General features: G+C 37.4%; 1 protein-coding gene across 1 annotated transcript in view; it reads left to right on the forward strand.

Annotated features, from left to right (window-relative positions):
• Positions 1 to 23228, forward strand: part of LOC119079037 (ATP-binding cassette sub-family G member 1) — a 51290-nt gene that overhangs the window by 25233 nt on the left and 2829 nt on the right. Inside the window, exons 3-9 of the mRNA XM_037186824.1 lie at positions 6490 to 6607; positions 8918 to 9113; positions 9174 to 9319; positions 11677 to 11915; positions 13117 to 13245; positions 15481 to 15662; positions 19975 to 20143. Of these exons, the coding sequence (XP_037042719.1) occupies positions 6490 to 6607; positions 8918 to 9113; positions 9174 to 9319; positions 11677 to 11915; positions 13117 to 13245; positions 15481 to 15662; positions 19975 to 20143 (1179 nt within the window). The remainder of the gene's footprint in view (positions 1 to 6489; positions 6608 to 8917; positions 9114 to 9173; positions 9320 to 11676; positions 11916 to 13116; positions 13246 to 15480; positions 15663 to 19974; positions 20144 to 23228) is intronic.

The following is a 23228-nucleotide window of genomic DNA, read 5'->3' on the forward strand; positions in this document are numbered from 1 at the left end:
ACGCTGTCTTGGGTAACCTTTTCCATACAATGTAACATTTTCTTTTGGCGTTTTTCATGTCTTATTAAATGTGTATCTGTGGATATTGTCCGTACCACATTTCCATAGTTTTTTTCAATTTCAACGATGTTTCTTGTTTAGTGAACGATTTTTGTTCAATAGTATTTGCGATCACCACAACAGTCATTCATAATTTCATCGTCGTGTATCTTTCCCATTGAATTACTATTTATTGTGGTAAGAAATTTGATTATCAGCGTTATGGCTGTGGAAAATATTACGTTTTCATGGTCTTTGCAAAAACAGACCGACCTTACCACAAAATTACAAGTTCATAGGATATAAAGCTTCGGTCATTCGAAAAATAGAGTGAATATGCGAAAGAGAGAAGTGCTCATTGAATTAGTGTCTTTACATTTCGTTATCAAACTATGACCCACTTACTTAAATCTTCCAGCTTTTCCTCAAAATTTTCCCAACTTTTCCGAAAAATTTATTGGAAGAATATCGGAAAATTTAGAAAAAAAAAGTTTTTCCCAAAAAAATAGTCCCTCATATGTATACACTATCAGGTCAAAAGAATCACACTTTCATTGGCTTCACATAAAGTTTACAACATCGTCATGGCAATGACAATCAATGACACAATATTTGAAAACAGGCTTCGAAATGCAATTGTGAGTTAGCAGAGGAGGAAACAACAATGGAAAATATTGTCCCACCATTCGCCATGGTTGTTTCCCTCGGAGTTTGCTTTTCTTCTAAAATTGTTACCTCAAGTAATGAATTGCTTCCTCTCAGCATCCAATGTAATCTGCTATTGCCCAACGAATTTAGGGCGAAACTTTCTTCAAGTTCTTGAGTAAAATATACCTTACTTGGCATTAATGGGTGAAGATGGCTTCTGGTGAATTTAAAGACCTTCGCATTCACACAAGAAGTTCTATTTCCACCCTATGTCCTATTGGTATATTGGTAAGTGATCTGCCATTTTCGAAGACATTAGGGGCCATTAACAAAGGCATCTCCTCCTCCCTCGTACACAGACATATTAGAGTGAAATTTGTTTGACAAAATTCTGATGCAAAAACAAAACAGGATTTTCAAAACGTTGCAGCATCTCTCAAGAATTCCAACATTGAATTTGTTGTGTCGCATATGAATTCAATAAACATTCCTTGACTGTAATTATATGCACCGAGTTAACCCCTAAAACCGACATGTCTGGAGATTATATGCATTATCTTGCATTATGGAAATTAAAAATTGAATGAAAACAGCCGGTCAGATCTATAGGCTACAATTTCATTCTTCTTTTCATCAATCAGTAATCACATCGCATAGCACAGCAAACACACATTTCTGTGTTTACAATAATTTGCTATTTCAAAATTGATAATTGTTATTGCGAACCTTGAAAACATGGAGATTCAACCATGCATGCCACGATTATTCAATTAAAAACCAACACTTCCTTTCGGTATTATAAGATCAAGTTGGTCGAAATTAAATAATTTTTGCTGTTTGGTGTATAAATCGAGAACGGAAAACCATTTTGCTTTATTCTACGGACGATATACTGTAATTGTGCAAGCATTAACCAGTGAAGAAAATTGCTGAGGTGAACTTTGGAAAGTAAATTATTTCAATGCTAAGAAATCTCACACGCCACAATGTCTATTAGGGGCCATTCACAAAATACGCACACTTCTAAGGGGTTAGCCAAAGCATTGGTTCCATTCATTTTGAACAAATTTCCATGCATTTTTGCTTGCGACATTCGCTCTGTCAGCCTCAATAAATGATGGAGAGGGAGACAGTTATTTTTTGTGTGAAAATTTCGAATTTTTGGGTTCCATGCAAATGAGTTATATGTAGCCCCTGAAGGTTTTTTTTTCGAGTATTCCGACACTGACGTCCAAATCATTTTCTATCACTCTCGGAGGACGTAATTATATGCAGAAATACCACAATTTTACGTTGAGAGCTGAGGGTATAATTTAGCGTGACGTAACATTTGAACGGCCCCTCGAGGTCTGTTTTCATTGCGTTGTAATGTAGAATAATTTGCAATTTTAAATCACTTCAGATTTTTGTTTGTTGATATTGGTTGATAAGCGAGAAAGTTTTGCGCCATTAGAATCGTTTTAGCACAGTAAATTCTTAATAAGTTATCTACAAGGCTTAAGCTAAGGCTTAAGGTTAAGATTACATTTTGCAAATGAAAGAGGAAATATCGTTTCAGCGAAAAAAAAACTTAAACAACTATTTTCTACCTTCTACATTTCACCAATATTAACACTCCAATCTGTTACTTCATTTGATCAACGTATTTCGAAAATAAGGGAAATGTGTCATCGATGTCGATAACAGATGGAAAGCCCAAAGAAAATCAGTTCGTTTATCAACTCCATGGTTCCATTGTACATTTGCAGCTGTTGCATTTTGCATGGGCTATACACCTCTAGGCAAAAATGTATTTCTTCAGAGAGCCAGGGAGCCAATATTTTTTACATGCTATATGCGTCGAAAACCGTACTTTCATGTGTCAAGCACTACTTTCGACGCCCTCAGCATGTAATAGTATGTTGTGTTACAAGTATTGTAATGTTGATTTTTTCAGCACTAGACCCAAGTTTTCCTTACGAGCGGAGCGAGTAAGGAAAATTGGGTCGTGTGCTGAAAAAATCTCATTACAATACGTGTAACACATCATGCTTTGTACCAACCGAGAATTGAAATAGACAAAAGCACAAAAAATCACAATTTTCATTGTAAAGAATCACTCTTCAAATTTGATCGATCACGTTGCTTTGCATTTTCTAAAACGAATGTTGTAATAACTCATACAAATTCCATATCAACACTGCTTTGAGTGTTGTAATAAGCCATACAAACGGGTGTTGTAATTTTGGACATTTCAATCTAGTTATCGACATGGAAATCCGTCGTATTTCAATTCTCGGTGGTACAAAATCCATTATCACATACGCGCGGTGTTCGGATGTCAAAATTACTTAACTAGAAGTTTAATTCAAAAATTACACTTAGGTCTATGTTGTTGTCTCGTTTTCGCTTATTTGATAAAATAGAGTACACACTTGTCACTATCAGTCTCGGCCAGCCTCGACTTCTTCGTGACAAGTGTGTAATATATATTACATCACTTTAGATAAAAATGAAAAGTCTGGTTTTCGTATGTTTATTAACCTCGGCTTCGCCTCGCGGATCAATAAAAATCACACAAAAGCTCGACTTTTTAACTTTTTATCTCTAGTCATGTAATAGTATTTTACATGACTAGGGATAAAAAGATGAAAAGTAGAGTTTTCGTGTGAATTTTGTTGATCCGAGGCGAAGCCGAGGTCAATTCTTCTTCTTCTTCTCCGGCGCTACAGCCACTTGTGGGCCTTGGCCTGATCGAGAATCCGGTTCCAGCGAACCCTGTCCCCTGCTACACTTCGCCAGCTTCTTATTCCCAGCGTCCGTAGATCTGATTCGACGCCATCTATCCATCTCATCTTTGGATGACCTTTTCCTCGTCGCCCTTCTGGATCGTTTCGGAATAACATCGAGGGGGCTCTGTTCATATCCATGCGTGCTAGATGCCCCGCCCACCTCAACCGGTGGACTTTCACCACTGCCACAATATCCGGTTCACCAAAATCACGTTTCAGTTCAAAGTTGTACCGTCGCCGCCGCCACCTTTCACCTTCGCGCATTGCTCCAAAAATGGTACGGAGAACGATAGAAGCAACTGTTCATCGCTTTTCTTCACCGTCCAAGACTCGCATCCGTAGATTAGAACCGGGTGAATAAGCGTTTTGTAAACTTGGCACTTCGTTTTCTTTGATAGCAACTTTGATCGTAAATGTTTCATTAACCCGTAATAGCACCTGCTTGCCGCCATGATTCGCCTTTGTATCTCCGGCGTGTTGTCGCCATCAGATCGAATCAGCGCACCAAGATAGACGAATTCGTCGACTACCTCGAGGTTCAACTCATCAATGCTCATCACGTCTCCTTGTTGATTGGCTACCGAATCGGGCTCGGCCTTCATGTACTTTGTTTTTGATTCGTTTATCATCAAACCCATTCTCTCCGCTTGGATTTTCAGATTTGTGAAAGTGTCCACTGCTGCTGCATGTGTGCGGCTGGCGATGTCCAAGTCATCTGCAAAGCCCAGGATTTGGACTGTTCCATTCGCCAGTGTTTTGTTGGTTTGGATACCAGCACGCCTCATGGCAATTTCCAAAGCCAAATTGAAGAGCAGGCATGACAGTGCGTCGCCCTGCTTTAGCCCTTCCATAACAGCAAAAACATCGGACAAGTCATTTTGCACCTTGACACGACGTCTGGTGCCTTCCAATGTCGCTTTCACAAGTCGAATCAATTTTGTTTCGAAGCCCAGCTCTTTCATCGCCATATACAGCTCTCTACGCTTGGTCCTATCGTAGGCTTGCTTGAAGTCGATGAAAAGATGGTACGTCCGGACTCGAAATTCTCTGCCTTTTTGCAGAATCAGACGAAGGTTGAAAATTTGGTCGGTTGTTGAACGATCTCGTCTGAATCCGCCCTGGTACTCTCCTATGACATTCTCAGCTCGTGGATTTAATCTACCGAGTAGCACTCGTACAAAAACCTTGTACGCCGTGTTAAGCAAAGCAATTTCACGGCAGTTTTCGCAAATCGTTTTGTCTCCTTTCTTGTGCAGAGGTATAATGGCACCCTCTAGCCACTGGTCAGGCAGCGATTCGTTGTTCCATATTCGCAAGACTAAATCGAATATCACGTTACACAATTCCTCACCACCCATTTTCAGCAGTTCCGCTGGTATATTGTCCGGACCGGAAGCTTTGTTGTTCTTGAGTGAGGATATTGCTGCTGTTACTTCCTCCAACGTTGGTGCATCCACGCCACGACCGTCGTCGTTGAGAAAAGAATCATCCATGGTAGTGTCGTCTTCTACATCCCCGTTATATAGCACATTGAAATGATCCTTGAATCGCTCCAGGACATCATGTTTGGCTGTCAGCAACGTGCCGGTCGCTGATCTGCAAATGGTCATTCGGGAATTGAAGCCCTTACGCTTCAAGCTCCTTTTTCTTACGCCGGTGCAGACGTTTTTCAATCCTCCTAAGTTCCTTGTAGCGCTCACCCGCCGCCGCTTTTTGCTCTCTTGTTCTCGCAGTTTCCTTCTCTATGCGTGCAGCATTTTTTTGTTCCGTCGCATCAGCACATTCCGCATCAAACCAGGTCTTGAAATCGTTAGGCCTCTGATAACCTAAGGTGTCGGTTGCTTCTTGTTTGATTACCGCGCTCACCGATTGCCAGTCGGGAGGGGTATCGCCTGGTTGAGCTTGTCGTAATTGCTGAAGCTTTGTGCTGATGTTATCTGCAAACGTCTTCGCTATCTGTGCATCCTTAAGTTTGCCCACCGCAAATCGCCTCACAGCTTCACTCTGTCCATTATGAAACCGGGCGAGATGTGCTCTCAGTGTTGACACAACAAGATAGTGATCGGAGTCGACGTTTGCTCTCCAACATGATTTGACGTCAATGACGTCTGTGAGGTGTCGCCCGCTAATCAGAAGGTGGTCGATCTGATTTGCTGGCAGATTGTCGTTGGGGTGTTTCCAGGTAGCCCAGGTGCCTTCCTCTTTGCCTACTTTGGCGTTGAAATCTCCAATCACGATTTTAATATCGTGTGCCGGTAGTTCATCGTAGACACTTGCAAGCGCTTCATAATAATCGTCCTTAACCTCTTCCGCCGATTCATTATGAGGTGCGTGTACGTTTATCATGGAGTAGTTCTTAAAACGGCTTTTCAGACGTAACACGCATAATCGCTCGCTGACCTTTCGGAAGTCCAGAACCAGGTGTTCCTTCTTCGTGGCTACCAGGAAGGCAGTACCTAGTACATGGTCACGACTGTTGCTGCTATGAAATGTTGTGTAGCCATTGAAGCGGGAAATTTGTGCATTTTGGTTGTAACCGCTCTCTTGAATAGCTGCAACGTCGATTTTGGCCTTCTTGAGTTCATTTGTCAGTTTCATTAATCCTCCCGGTCTGTAAGTCTGACATCTTACATTCCAGGATCCAATTCTCATGTCCTTTAAACGTTTCCGGGTCGTTGCCGAAAGCCTCGAGCAATCCGAATGAGGCCGTGCTCCGCCGAGGTCAATAAACACACGAAAACGAGACTTTTCATTTTTATCTCGAGTTATGTAATGGATTTTACATGCTGAGGGCGTCGAAAGAAGTGCTTAAAACATGAAAAGTACGGTTTTCGACGCATGTAGCATGTAAAATACTATTGCACTGTTATCTGGCTTGCTATAGAGCTTTCAGTAGAACTTCAAAACTTTTCACGGGCCTCCAAATTTAATTCGAATCGTCGTAATATGCACTTTTATCGAAATATCGTTAGTTGGCGAAATGGCGAAAAGTTTAGTTTTAACAATCAAGTTTCTCTCATCTTATTTGCAGAAACCAAAACCATTTTAAATGGCCTACATGGTGAATTCAAATCCGGTGAACTAACGGCTATAATGGGACCAAGCGGTGCTGGAAAGACTACACTGCTGAATATATTGGCTGGATATGTGTAAGTTCACTTTTTTTTTTGTATGAATGCAAATGAGTTGGTACAGTTTGTGAGGTAGTAAAACATTTATTGGGTTCGAAGCGAACATTATCAAAAACCGACGGAACGTGAGGTGATTTTTGTTTTTAATTGAAATCATTTGTACGACATTGTCGACACAACAACATGTTACTCAATGTAGTTTATGATGCAGAATTATGTACGTGACATTATTGAATGAAATATTTATTGATTTTCGACTGTTGTGTAATTTTATGGAAGATGACCTGACCTTATTTGCTTGAGTGACATAGAATTTCAATTAATTTGACGTTCGATTAATGCTTCCAATGCCAAAATGAGATTCTGTTTCACCGAGTTGTTGCTGAGTATTGCTATTACTATTCAAAGGTCGACCATGAAGTATAGGCTTCCCGATAAACGACATTTTCAGACCTCGCTCTCGGAGCGTAACATGCTCTATAAATGACTCTTGAGGTGCAGTCTGATAAAATTTCAAAAATTTTATGCAATTCTCTGACGGAATTGAACTGTTTCTTGCCTCTTTCGAACGCTTTTTCAATCTAAAGTGTTGCCAGTGACTCTCCTCCATATATGAAGTGACAGAATATTTAACTGCTGCATGTGGGAGTTTCATCAAAATACGAAAATAATAGACCTCTCCCACATGCCATATGACATGGGACACTGTTCAAACCCTTAAAGACTAAAGCGTATTGCAAATGATACCGTCACATCGTCAGGCAGTGGCAAAATAGCTCTCAATATAATAGTGCTCTAGGCACAGCTCCTTGCATGTACATGTTTAGCGAATCATAAGAAAATGTAAGAAATTTTTACATAGAAAATTTTCAATGGAAAATCCAATTACATTTTTCTTATGATTCGCTTAACAAGCCCACGCATAAAACTAATACTAGTCTCCTTAAATTGATATGTTTTTGCCACTGCCTGTTGAGATGTGGCAAATTTGAGCGATTTTTACTGCATTAACATTAGCATTGCACTTCTGCTACCACATGTTTACAACAGTGGCCAGGCAAAAAGGTTTGTGTGGTCCAAAACCACTTACAGTGGAGGTGTGACGCAAGTCCTGTTATCCACTTACAAAAGAACTGATATCGATGGAGTGACGCTAACAGCTTCGACTCGCAAAAAGAAAAGCAAAAATTTTACCGAAAAAATTGTAGAAAAAAAATTATCAAAAAAAAATTGCGTCACAAAGTGGCAGATGATTCGGCTTTTTCGGGTTTTCCTTTGTTTCAGGACGAATTTTTCCCTATTTTAACAATTTCCTTAACAGTACTTTCTTTAACACCTGCCAGGGGGTAGTAGGAGCAAAGGGGGAAAAGTCAAAAAATTCGTGTATATGTTCCTCAGTCCTGCGAAAAAAATTTTTGTAAAATTTTTCAGTGTGAACGGACTTGCGTCACGACCCTTCACTATTATAGGGTCATGATGTTTTGACATAGAAACATTTCATTCCGTCACAGAATTGCATAAGACGTTGTATGCAGCACGAATCGAGCACGATGTCTTGACAGCCTCGGCTTCGCCTCGGTTTGAGAATCGACACCTAATGCGATAGTACACCTTCATATGACTCTTATTGCATAAATAACTATTGCTAGAGCATCACTCGAAGTACTAGATCCGAGTTTAATTCGTTGTAATTGTACCTTATCATTTAAAGTGCAATTTCACCACAGATTTAAAGCCCAAAGTCAACAAAAACTTACTCAATGAATACGCGTATTCCATGGTTTGAATATCACCGTTTATCGTTCATTCAAAAACAATTCTCGTTTTTCGTACGTATAACTAGTGAGAATTGCCATCAATTATTTGAGTCGGACATAGAACAACCGACATGTTCTATATCAGTGAATTTATAATAAATTCTACATAACAGTCAATATACTCATACTGTGTGAGAACAGTCAGCTCGATGAATCAGACGATACCAATGGTACCAAATGATTGAAGATTTCTTTCAGATCTTCTTCCATACACGGGATGATGGGGTTTCAAGTGATTGTTATTGAAAGTTAGTAAGGAATCCTGTCACGAATCAATTTAGCATTCCTGTTGACTCATAGTAACATGTATTGACTCATAGTAACATCTTCATTTTAATAATGCTTAATGACACACCTGGCATTCTAAGCAATTTTGAATAAATTTTCAATGGAAATTTGATTGAATGATCACCAATGAATTAAGGCTAATGATAGAAGATATAAATAAGGCAGTGAAGGCCATCGTATCAATCACGATTTTTACATGAAAACAATCGCCATTTATTCACAGCCAAACAGGTGTTACCGGTAAAATCAAAGTAAATGGCAAAAATCGATCGAGCAATTCGCAATCATTCCGTAGCCTCGCCGCATACATCCATCAGGACGATGCACTTCGACCGTATTTGACCGTTAGTGAAGCCATGACCATTGCAACCAATTTGAAATTGGGCTACAACGTTACCAAAGAATACAAAACGAGTATGGTATGAACGAACGGCATCGTGGTCGAGGAACTTTGAATGAAAATGAAAATCGTTTTTCAGATTAAAAATATTTTGGTACTTCTTGGCCTGGAAAAACGTTACAAAACATACACTGGCCGGCTATCAGGAGGTCAGAAGAAGCGGCTGGCTATTGCTTTGGAAATGATTAATAATCCGCCCATTATTTTCTTGGACGAGCCAACAACGTAAGTAAAAGATTAATTTTTTCTCACAACCACTGGACAGCAAGGTCAGTTTTTTGTAGCGTTCAGTTGTCCAAAGACATTGGTTTTTATATCGGTCTCGATGCTCTTAGTATAAAGCATATCTCCGTTGGTCTCCATTACCACCGGCGTCCGCAACAGCTGGTTTAAATAGATAATTTAAAGTTGATAGAACTGGGACAGCTGTCGCAGCTGTATAAGTCAAACTGGTACTGTTAGTTTCGCTTCATCAGCTCAATATCGATGAGCTATTTAATGTTGATAGTGAACTGGTGATGTTTTTTGAAATCACCATACCAGATTCGTCTGTTACACCAACAACTCTTCCTCGATCCTATCGCTTTTTTTGCTTGAAGCAGCTGCCGCGGAATCCAGTGGTGAAGAGCACTAATGAAACGAATCTAACAAACAATATGCCGCCGTCAATTAAGGCAACTTTGTTGCATTTTAGGTCATAAATGAATTTTTCACACTGAAATCTTACATTATCAACTCAACACATCATTATTTAACAAAACCATTCAGAGCAAAAGGTTAATTAACTTCTTGTTACCGGCACATTTTCAATTTTCAATATTAATATCCTATTTTGCATATCTGGTCGTTTCGTATTGAATTAGCTCGAACAAATAAGCTTCTAAGAACGTTAAATATTTACTGCGTAATTGAAATGCGACTTTTAACCCAACAATAGACTCGTTTTCAGTCCATGTAATTAACATTGTAGCTGCTGTGATTGAGACCTTAACACGAAAAGTGGATTAAATTATCAAAGCTTTCTATTAGATGCAATTTGATACATTGCACTGTCACTAGGATTAAAGAGTATAAGTAAATTGCTCTGTCATTAGTAAAGTATACAAATTCGTGACATGTAAAATATTTATATGAAAAGATATATGGTATCATTTGGAATTGGCAGCGCCCGGTTTTTTAACGTTACGCTTTTGCAACGGACTAAATGCAACACTAGAACTCACTCACCCGCGAGGCTGTTAGACTACAACCACTTTCAAGCACAGGGCAAACGAATGAAACAGAACATTTAACAGAGCAGACGCTCTTCCCTTACCCAAACAGATCACGTGAAGTGAGTTTAATTTAGTGAAGCAAAGACGCTGTTTCGACTTAGGGAGTCAGTGGCGGTCCGAGGCTAGCGTGGTCTAGCCATCATCAGTTGTTTCCACTGGTCCCTTCCTAAGACAGCAGTACACTTTCAGTTGAACAAGTTTCGAAAGTTTACAAGAGCAAGTTCATCTTCTGATGGAAAATCGGGAAAAAAGTGGAAAACTGTTGTGAAAACACCCAAGCGCAGCAAAATACAGAAAAAATTCATTCAAACAGAATCAACAAACAAATTAAACAAAACAAACGAACCCAACTAAACTAGACTCACACCACACTTCGGATCGTCCTTTCCATGTTTCGGAAGTGGCATTCGGAAGTAACTAAAGCGTAACGTAAAAAAACCGGGCGCTGCCACTTCCGAATGGTATTACCACTACACATGCCTGATATGGTTTAAATTTCCAATTGAATCTTTTTTACGTCTTTGACTCGAGGATCTGGCTTGGGAAAAAAGTCCACAATTTTTTTTTTCAACCGCACCAGACTCCGTAGTCTGGGTTCCGTAAGTTCTGGTGCACCAAAAGGTGCGATTGACAATAAAAAAATCTCGTGGAAATAAATAAAACACAAAAATGTCAAAAACCCTTTGCCCACTTTTTCTGTCTGAGAGAAAAACACTTTCGACATTCTGATTGTACGTGTTGATCAGCTGGAAAACAGCTAAAGCAAATTCATGCTGAAATTTCACTGCCTCTAACTGTATGAGAAGACATACTATGTCTATTAATTTTCGAAGAAAACGTCAACATCCTCTGGGTTGGAGGAGATTAATTTTATATAAATGCATAAATGGAATATGATCAATTGTCATATATTGTAATTTTAAAATAATCGCAAAATAATAACTTTCGTAGAACAACATTACCAGTGGTTCTCGGGTATAAGTATTATCGTTTCTGTAGCTTCTTCTCATCTAGGTATTAATTGTAACATTGATACAAAATCTATTACTTCATTGGCTTAGAATGCATATTATTTTATAAGATAACGTTAGCTGGAGCTGATCGCTTATTTTCAGTCTCTTTCGATAACAGATGACATTACGATTACTGAGCCCACTGGGTACAACATAAACAATGATCATTGCGAAATAAGTCAAAAAATTCTCAATGACAAAACATAAATTTCCGTAAATTAATTTATGAACGACAAATAATTGGTGGCCCATAAACCATCCCAATTAATGAATTATTATTATTATCATCGCCCAGCGGTCTAGACAGTTCATCATGCACGCAATGCATAACGCTGTTGAAACGTTTAGCACAAGAAGGACGAACCATTGTATGTACAATACATCAGCCGAGTGCGTTGATCTTTGAAATGTTCGATAAATTATATGCCGTGGCTGGCGGTACCTGCATATATCAAGGACCTGTCCGACAATTGATCCCATTTATGGCTAACAGCGGTATGGCATGTCCATCATATCACAATCCAGCTGACTTCCGTAAGTCTATTCGTTTTGTTTAATGATTTTTTTTCTCAATTTCAATGCACAACGAAAGCCATTAAGGTCGACCTTGTCCCACAATAATATCTTCACTTCATTGGTTTATGATTTATGCTTTAATTGAGATGGAAAATATTTTGAACAAAAAAGAAAAATGAAACACTGACGGTGTTGCGGGAAACTTGATATTTTCGTACAAAGTGATATTCGCAGCCAAAACGGCATGATGCCTCGTTATCCTATTTCACTCTCTTTACTGTGTTACTGTTCATTGTAGACTGTAAACTCCTGTAGGCTCCATTCTTCATGTCGAACCAATACCTAGTGTAACAATATGGCACATGTCTCAAAAGCTGGTCTATTACAGAACTGATATGTCTTACAATTTGATTAAAAAAAATCTTTTTGTGTTCATACTCATCACATTATGCTAAACTCTGACATTGTTTATCATCCTATACTGTCCGAGTTTAGGATACCAAGAGTGATGAGTAGCAATGGAATCGTGTTCCATGCTCAGGGCATCAATGATCGATCAGTGAATTAAAGCTTTGTTATCTAGCTAACGGTAAACAACTGGTCAGAAAAGATCTGATCTTTCTACAAATGGCAAGCGTACTCATTCAATCTGTTACACATTTCGTTAGACCTTCGTTTACTGGTAAGTGAACAATCTGGTACTTCATTAATTTTAACAGAGTTTTACTGTAATTTGGGGAAAGTCCAGTGCCGGGCTGGCTCAAAAAAGCCCTTCGGGCGTTGTATGAAGACATTTTTCAAGAGACCCTTCGTTGCCGTTTCTTCATACAAAAATCGAAAGGCCCTTCGGGAATCGCCCGAAGGCCATAGGGCCAGTCCGGCACTGGGAAAGTCTGCATTGTTAGTCATTAGTTTGTTGTCTACTGTCACTAAGAGATGATTAGCAGTTTCTTACAGTTACGATCTATAGTTTGTGAAAACTTGTTTATGAACAAAACGCTAACCAACTTTACTCATGTCTTTATTTACAAAAATGGTATGTGCTGTTGTTGACGCGAATATCACTCAATGTTCCAGCAAATATGACTTTTTCCCGCCACCCTCTTCACCCGAGTGAAAAGAAAACCTTCCCACAACAATGTTGTGATCACATCAACAAAACCGAAATTCTCTTCATTCCGATATCTTCAAATAATTTTTTGTTAATTATTTTCAAAAGTAATGGAAATTGCGAGCGGAGATTATGGCAGTGAAGTTACCAGCTCAATGGCTTCCGCCGTTCAAAAGCAATGCAATGAAACATTTAACGCTGGCATTTTAATTGACGAACATCTAACTGTTACGGAAGGTAAACTTGCTTAATGTCTTTTATTTTTATAATTATTTTCATTCACAAACATCACATAATCGTTCGGCAACATTGTCTGTATTTTTAATTGCTCTGTGTTATTGGCGCTAAACATCACAGAATGATATAACTATAAGCTCATTGATAAACTCTTTTCTCAACAACAACAAAAAACTTGTTGAATCATCGTATTTATTGTTCAAATAACCGACATTGAACTTCATAATTGGCAGAATAAATTAACAACGAAAATACACAAATTTGCGTAGTATCGGTTGTCGTGATATATATGATTAAATGATAGTCGAGCACAACTCACTGTATCCATAAAAAAATGTGTAGTCAGTGAGGTATATATAGTCAATATTTGTTTATAAAGATATTGGATAATATTGATAGAAAGAAAGTGAATTTGTGACAATTTATTTTGTCGGCATTTTTTGCTGCTTAGCATTTTCGTATTACTCTTTCTCTACAACTTACCAGTCAGATCTGAAAACACGTTTCCATAGAAGTTATGAACCTATTCATGAGAGAAATGATGGAAATTTGAGGTTTTGTTTGAAATTCGTTGAGCGAGATGAATCCGATATCACTTTTTATTCAGATTATGTCGTCTTACGCAATGAGTGTTACGCCAAAAGATCGTATCGCATTTATGTCTTTGCTTTTAAAGAGCTTGCGAGAGCCTTAATATTCCTTTGATATCAAATTAAGCTCAAAGCATTCGAAAGCAATGAATGCAATACCGATTCTTCAAAACTGGTCGATTTATCACGTATTCATTACTTATGTCAAAATAGTATGAAAATGAGTGCGTCTGAATCCGTGGTGCCACTAGACTCTGCCTATACTATTCCTCTTGGAATCCATGTAGCGCCAAATTTCCCTGGAAGAAGGAATTTCCCTGGATAAATATATGGGCGGAGGTAATGCTATGTATCACCGAATCAGATGTGCAGTTCCCTATCTTTAAAATTACTTAGAAACATGGGCCATCTGTTTTGTGATAGGCACAACATTTTGCGAAACACGAGCAAATCATAGTCAACCATTTAAAAAAAAAAAGGTTTCATTAGCATCGAACTTTTGTGCTAGGCCACGCGTCTGCATGGCATTACCTCGCCCATATATTTACCTTGGAATTTCCCCTTCAATTTTCCTTTTAAAATCGTTTTTATGCAACTCAGCATCATAATGGCCAAAAATTGCAAACTTCAAATGCCTCAGTTGTATAAATCGTTTTATGAATCGGTGCAAAGTACTTTATTTGGCTCTGTATGTGTAATTATGACACTAGAGTCTCGTGACGAGACTTACAGCCTTGATGACACATCCAGCGCCTGATAAAGTACTTTGCACTTGATGTCACAAAACACGATGATAGGACTAATACTAAAAGATGTATCGCAAAAGTGTGGAAAAGTGGGTATGCCTACATCGAAAATAACGATTCTAGGGCATATGGCAAGAGAATATTAGTGTTCTACAATGACTGATCACTAGCAACAATAATTTTTTTTCGACGAAATAGTACCAACACTCTTTAGTTATTCACAGCGCAGTTTAAGATACAAAAGTCAATCGTGCAGTGTTAAATCGATATAACTTTCTTCAACATTTTAAGTGAGATTTCGATTATATCATAAGCACTCGAAGCAAAATATACAGAGTCAATGATCTTCGACTCGTACTTAATGTTTTCTTCGTTGACGATATTCACATATGATTCACTTTGGAAGAAGAAGGTATAAGCAGATGAAAAACTAAAAAAAAAATCTCGAAGTTTCCTTATTTAACAGTTGTACATACGCACTATTTACTTAACCTGATACAGACGGCAAGCATTATGACCAGTATTATTATCGGGTCTATTACTATCAAAGTATTTTTAATCGGTTGATTGCAAATCTTGTACTTCAATTTTTTTAACATGCATTTTACTATATAAAGGACCATATTACCCAAGGCTTTTTATTATTTGTGTCGTTGTTCTCGATAGCACATGAATAGCCGTATGTGAGGTTTAGCTATTGTAGCAGTATCTACATCTCTTCTATTAAACGTTAAAGTGAATTGTAATCGTGAGCCAAAACACCTGTAACGATTGAGAAAGAACATTTGGTCATACATTTGCAAAATTATTTCGTTGAATGTAATATGATTCATTCAACGAAATAATTTTCGTTATAAAATTTGAAACGCAATAACAATAAAAAACAAAAATTTTCGCAGGAATGGAAAAGAATTTGATGACTACCGAATCACGTAACAAAGTGTACAAATTCACTCAAACAAGCGCCAACGTCGACTACATGGACACAATAACAAATCATCCAAAGTCACAATCAGCATCACTGTTCATGCAGTTTTATTTGTTATTTATGCGAAATGTTAAGAGCACAATAAGGAACACGGTAAGTCAAAGAGAAATCTAATTTGTTTGCAGAAAAACCATATTTCTGTTCCGTTTCGCATTTTTGTTTTGTGTAGACGAAAAAAATGTAAATTTTTAGTCGGAAGTAATTTCCTTTAAATTCGATTTATTGGCGCTATTAGCACATGAATTCAACAACTGCGTTAAAATACTAATCACATGTTCATGCAGAATAATATTCCTTTGCCATCATAATCATTCAAACTAGTTTCATAATTATCGGAGTGTTTTTCCGCAACATATAAGTCACGATAACAGTTAAGTCATTTGCTTTTTGCTGATTTAAGGAATGTTTGAGGTCGTCAGAGGCTAGTTTCCAGAATTCTATTATTCTATTCAACGGACATTCGAAATATAGTATAACTCACCTCTAACGACCTCAAACGTTCCTTAAATCAAGATAAACGCTTAAAAAACTGATGGAAGTAATGGTCATTCTAGAGTTCTAGCATAGGGAAGGCGATGGACCCTTCGGAGTGAAGAAATTTTAGGAACTGGCTTCCAGACACCTCAATCTTTCCTCAAATCCACAGAATACTCGTAAAAAAAACTGCAGGAAATGTTAGCTTTTCTTGAGTTCTAGCTTTTGGAAGAAGATATACCCTTCAAAGTGACGGAATTCTAGGAACTGACATCCAAACACATCAATTTGTCCTCAAATCCAGAGGAGACAACAAAAAAACTGCTAGAAATGCTAGATCTGTGGCGCCCGATTCTTTGATAGATCAGTGTTCGCCCAGCTATCGTTGGTAGGGTATGAAATTACCTTTCCAAAATGCCCTCACACACATCAATATTGAATAAGAAATGGTCGGGGAAATGAGTATCAAAGTTACCGTTTTTTTGCCACTTTCCCGGGAATCCTCCATAGTTCCCTTGACAAAAAGTTGTTCTATGAGTTTTAGGTATTGGATGAAAGTTTCCAAAACCGTTGAGACCATTAAAAATTATTTCGATGGCTCTCTCTACTACCTTCATTTTGACACCAACTTCGATTTTCTACGATTGTGAGACGGCCGAGGACAGACTAGAGCTACCCTTTTTAGGGCTTTCTAGGGCTCAGATCAAAATTCCTTGGAAAAAATGTCTTTCGTATTGAGTAATGTAGTGATTTGGTTATTTAAACTGCAGCCTTATGAAAGACACCAAGTGACTGAGACACCGGTATATAAATACTTTTCATCTAAATCTTTTACTTCATTTGTTTTAACATAAAATTTGGTATAATATTTGAGCACCGGACTTGAGCCTATTTTTCTCATCGTTGTCTATAGCGGATGCGTAGCTGACTTATTAACTACTAAGATCTGGTGACGGATTTAAAGAGTAGATAAGATAAGAGAAATTTCTCATATTTTTACATAAAAAAGCAGTTATTTGTTCAACGAGGGAACAAAAGTTGGAAATTGCATTTTGAGGCTATTGTCGCTGCGCTGTGGCCAAAACTAACCTGAGAAAATGCAATTTACAATATTTTTCCCGATGTAAACACTATTTTCGCAACAAAGGCTTCTGACGTTTCAGTGGAGGGGAGGAAATGACTATTTTCTCGACTGCGTTGTGAAAAATATGTTGAAAAATAAAAATGAAGGAAGTGTAAGTGTGAGTGGAAAGACTGGAAATGACCTGCAATCAATCAAATCACGCACAATGAGTTGCGGAAATGCACCATAAAATATAAATCTTTTTTATGTTACTCGGTAACTATCACGAAACAAAGCAAAAAAAAAATCTTATTAACCAAACAAAAGAAAAATTCTTCCACATCATTCTTTCCGTCAAAATGTTAACAACCATTTTACCCTTGATCATGAACTTTTAATCGAAAGATAAATTCGCAAAAAAAAAAAAAATCTTGTGTTTTCGTTTCAATCCAGAAAAAAATATATGAAATATCAAGATCATCAGTCGGTTGGTATATATTGGTTATATTGTACGAGTTATTGTCTTACTGTTTTGATTGTCTCGTAGAAAAACAAGTTTCTTGCCATAATCATTTCATTAACAAATTTATTGACGAATGATGCAAATGAACGAGAAAATGAGTGAATTCATCATGTCATTAGGTGTGTATTGATGTCGATGGCCTTGGTTTTCCATTTAACGAATTTTTCGAAGTTCTAAATGTGAAACCGGTTCAACAGTTAAACAAGAGTTCAATGACAATAAATTGATTTTTTATCAAAAATGTGGCGTGTGGGGGAGAGAAACCGTTCGCTGTCTGGATCACAAGGAACGGACTTTCGTTACAGTCATGAACGCATGGAACTGCCACTGAGTTATCAATATTTGTTATTCTTATTAGTCCACGTTGTGCGGCACATTCACGATTCCACATGTACATGAGTCGCAAGATAGCGGCACTATTAGGTGTTTTTTCAAACAAAATTAAACTTTTCTCAATTGATGCAGTTAAAGATTGCTGTGCATATATGAGCTGGCCCAGCTGAATCTTGTTTTCTGACTAATGAAATTTGCAATTACTTCTACTGTTGTAAGCATTATTCTAGTTTACAAAGATCTACGACAGAAATTTAACGCGACGCAGCGCTTTGTATTAGCTTCAACCTTGATTATCTATGAGAAATTAATTGTAACTTGAGCTTCCTGCAGCGATGAGAAACCTTGATTTGTTGCAAGAATGCATATGTAAAGTAGGACCGACTGGGTATCATGTCTAGCTTCATCCACCACTCGTGACTTTTGTCTCACTCTCATACCTTTATTTTAATTACACCGTCACCATCGAAATAATTGAATTTAAGTGGCTGATAATAACTAACCTTTCAGCGAAATATGTTACGATAATCTCTACAATTCGATTGATTTGCAACAATAGCAACAAAAAATCAATCACGAAAAATGAGAAGCAATGAAAAAACAATTAACTTAAATTGTAGTGAGATAATTGCATCAATTGCATGTATAAGCCGTTTTAAAATCGATTTATTAGCATTAGCATTTTCCATAAAACCATCGTGTCGTTCGTCAATATAAACACTGATGTCTGTAGTTATACATCTTTTCGTTCACAATACGAATACCCAATAAAAAGCGCAGGTGGAAGTGTCGTACAAGAACAAATGAAGTACGAGACCTGCATATGCTCACACTAGTAGCTTCTGCTTCACCGCGCACTCAAATGTGTAGCGTGTTTGTAAGGTGAAACGATATGAAAGTTTACTTTCATTTTCATTTATGATTCGCTAAATGTGTACATGTAAAGATATATGACTAAATTCCTGGTGATTGGTCATCTCTTGGCCACGGCCTGACGAGGTATTTTTTAATTGCATTGGAGAAGGCAAAGCATCGAATAGTGTATCAAATTTTGACTGATGGTTAGTTAAAGTAACTAGAGCTGGTACAATAATTATGATAAATCGTAAACCGTATTGGAATGAAAGTTTCATTATGAAACTAAATTTGAAAAGAAAAATTTGGTTCATGTGTGGGGACCGAACCCATAATCTTCAACTTGCCGGGCTGATGCTCTAGTTTAACTAATGTACGTATACACGGAAAACGACAGCGTTACATGTTAGTATGTGTGTGTTAAAGAAAGTTCAACAATTGATCTGATCAGCTTTCGTGTAACACACGATATGAGCTGTGACGTAGTATTTGAAAGAACGGTTCAAAAGAATAGTGTATCAAGTCAGTGGTACGAGGGAACCAGTCGCAACAGTTAATAATCTTTCGCTTCAGTTGTTTTGATATAAATATATATAACAGACATTGAGCTACAGCTCATCGTAGGAAACAATTAGGGGTGTTTGTTTCTGCCACAGTTTCAACAGTTTTCATATCAGCCGTTCCCAAAACTCTAATTTCAATACTCGAGAGTACAGTGAACAGAATCTTTTCAATACTCGTCGATACAGAGTTCAAAGTCTTCCGAATCCTCGAGAGCCTTCTCATTCCTCAAGAGTTCAGAGTACAGAGGCATTAGTCAGTCTCAAAAATTATTTTGTTTCCCATTCACCACGTCTCAGATTCAACCTTTCACATACAATGCAGTAGTTCAGTTCGCGTAGATATTTCCATAGAATATAGAACGTTCATTATTTAAAGGACTAACAAAATTGTCTTCATACTCTCATGCACACCATCAATACCACCAAATATTTGAGGTAATCTCATTACTAACTCCACACTGAAATTGCAACGCCGTTTTAGCATTCATTCAACACTCACCATCACCACATTCATTTCCAAATGCAATTTTCGAATAACTTACAGTTTGAGCACACAATAATTTTGCCATTTTTTTTCCTTCTTTACTTATCTAGTTTCTCATACTGGCGCGGATCTTTTCCCATATTGCCATTGCATTTTTGTTTGGCTACATTTACGTAAATGTTGGTGCAACTGCCACGACCGTCCTCGCAAACTATGTCTACTTGTACGGAACCATTTTATTAATTGTTTACACTGGAAAAATGTCCGTTGTGCTTTCATGTAAGTAATTGTAAAATTATTTTCAGCCATAAGGTTTTCTACGTGGCCAAGGATTATTGTGCTTCGTTACGTACATTATGCATATGGGTGGTCAGTGTACTGTAATGTGGTATTAACATGAAACTAATGTTTGTGCAAAATACTCGTATTGTTCGGACTATCAAGATCGTTTGGGGTGAATTTTATTTAAATTGTTTTCGTTAACTTTTAGAGAGGAATTTGCGGTGTTTTTTCGCTGTTTAAATTAGGGATTGTAGAAGGATGAACAATTTATGTGGAACTGTTATCGAAGTAGTTTTTACATTTGTTGGTACGAATCGAGCTAATACCAATTGCATATATATTATGAGCATCGCTAAGATACCTTCCCTGCATTTGTAGAATTTCAGCTTTTATCGGTTGATAAGAACTAAATCATGTTGTTTCTAAAGTAATTAAGTTATTCATGTAATCATCAATTAGTATTTTCACTTAAAACAACGTCGTTAAAACATCGAAGAATATTCCCCGAATCATCAAGACGTCCGTTTTGATATGCCCGCTCATAATTATTTCGATTGAGAAAATAGTTATTTGTTCACTGGTAGAAAATATGTCATTCGACCAATAGCTATTTTATCTTGGCTTTTGATTGGAGAAAAGCACACAGCACACATGAAATAGTTATTTGCGAGGGGTGACGCACTCGGGATTAAATGGATTAAATTTGAAGAAGTGCGTGACCCCTCCGTTATTTGTTATTCTACGGAAAAAGTTGGAAATTACATTTTGGAGTTTTGTTTCTCACAAGATACCAGAGAAAATTGACATTTCCTATATGTTTCCTAAAATTAATTAAAAAAAATTCAACAACAACTTGAGCCATGCTGAAGCTTTGTCTGATGACAGTTCTGGAAAGAACATGTCTATTTTCTCCCCTCTTTTTTTGTCAGGGAAGAAAATAGAATTTTACTCCCCCGTATTGTCATCAAGTACCACTGTTGCCATGGCCTGATGAGGGGCTGTGACATATTTAATTTTCTCTAAGATCGAAACAGTGGTCAAATGTCCTACTATTTGTTCGACATTTGTTCAACATGATGATCGGTTCATCTTTAGGTTTGACAAATCCAACAAACATTGGTACATTGCACTTCGTATCTATAGAAGAATCAGACCACCGTCCTCACATGCATGTGCGGCTTAAGAAAGTTTGAAAACCATTTCTAGATTCACATAATATGAGACACAAAAGACAAAACAATTTTTGAAAGGAAATCTGATACTTCATTTGTTATAACATTGATTTTGCTACATTAACCTGTCACAGACGGCAAGCGTATTAACAGTTTGACTATTCAAACTATTACCTTATTTGATCATAGATTTTCATAAATTAATTTCAGAAGTCTTTTACTTCATTTGTTTTGACAATACCCTCTCTAGCAATCAAACTTCGTTTTGACGAAATCAAAATACCACCTTATTTTGACAAATTTGACACTGATTGTTTTTGTAATGAAGTTGCCGTGCCGCGCTTTTTTTTAAAGCAATATCGAGATCACACGAACATACAAATTTTAATTTTTGCACACCAAAATGACGGAGAAACACACAAAAAAAGATGATCACAAATTATTCACTTTCGAACACCGAAATGGTGACAGGAGACGAAATATTTTCAACACAAAAAAGGACATCGCTGCTCATACTTCATTTAATTTATTTTTTACAGTGTAAAATTTGCTATGACAGCGGACACTGTCAATGTTTACCACCACCATAGTTTGGTTGCTAGAGAGGGTGTTGGTTTGAACATGACTTTTGCTATATTAGACCTCATTGGTCAGAGCTTTTTGTTTATTCTTGCTGTCGTTGTCGTTAACATATGAGAGCCGTCTGTAAAAGGTTAAATGACAGTTTCGAATGATTATCGCATATTTTGTCGTTGGTATCTATAACAGATGATCCGTTTCTTTGCATCTTGACGAATATCCTCGTGACTACGAGGTTATCTGCAGAGTTAAGATTATAACGATTATTGTAACATCATCGCTCTCCGATTTTTGTTAAAGTTAGTCACAAGAGTTAATACAATCAAAAATTCATTGAACTGAGTAAAGGATAGTTCTACCTAACGGAAATCAGGATCTTGACAATCAATTTCAACGCAAACATTTTCAGAGAAAGCGAAAGGACTCGTTAATGGACAACCCCACGAGGCTATAAGCTACCATCCGGTTATTTGAATTGTTCTCCGTTCTTTCTATTTGCTTCAATGGTTTTACCACACATTTTGTTATAGCAGACCTCATTAGTCGACGCTCCATACATACGTTTGTGGGAGCTGTACATAATGTGCTGGCCCGACGAAATGTTCACGGATGGCCTGGTATCAACGAATAAGGGAGGGACTTATCGATTTTATTCGCGATTTCTTGTCAAATATCAATAGAAATACGAAAAATAAGAAACTCGTACATCGGGCATCCTCAAAATATTGTCTCATTTAAAAGATTTTACAAAAAGAAAATCTATGAAAATAGCACTTCCCACTCAATTTCACACCCAAATCACATCCACCTTGAACTTAGTCAAATATGGTTTAACGAAGAAAATCATCGTAAAAGTCGTTCATCGGAACAAGATTATAGTTTTTCAAACGTCAAATCGCCAACACAAAAATGTAGTGTTTGTTGTGAAAATGTCATAATTTCGGTGATTTCGGTGTGATTTAATTCAGATTTTGTGAGGAAATGTGCTTCTTGTGTTGTTTTTAACAGTTCACTTATCGGTTGACTTAAAATATTCGTCGAAGCAGCCAAAATTATGAAAAAAAATTTATGACCAATCATGTAAACAAACAACAATATTGTCGTTTGGTGGGACGTGAGTTGCAGAAGAGATGACCCAGTAGAAATAAAATGACGGCGGTAATCTTAAAAATTACGTTTTAGCGAAAACGTTTTGCTTTAAATGTGTATCCGTTTCCGGTAAAATAAATTAGTGCGAAAGCAACTACTTTTCATGAGCTTTATAATAACACCTTTAGTTAGGGGTGGGTCACATCCCTTATTCGTCAATTGAATAAATGCGTTCCATAGCA

The sequence above is a fragment of the Bradysia coprophila genome, unplaced genomic scaffold (assembly GCF_014529535.1).
Source record: "Bradysia coprophila strain Holo2 unplaced genomic scaffold, BU_Bcop_v1 contig_297, whole genome shotgun sequence".
In the NCBI taxonomy this organism is placed as follows: domain Eukaryota; kingdom Metazoa; phylum Arthropoda; class Insecta; order Diptera; family Sciaridae; genus Bradysia; species Bradysia coprophila.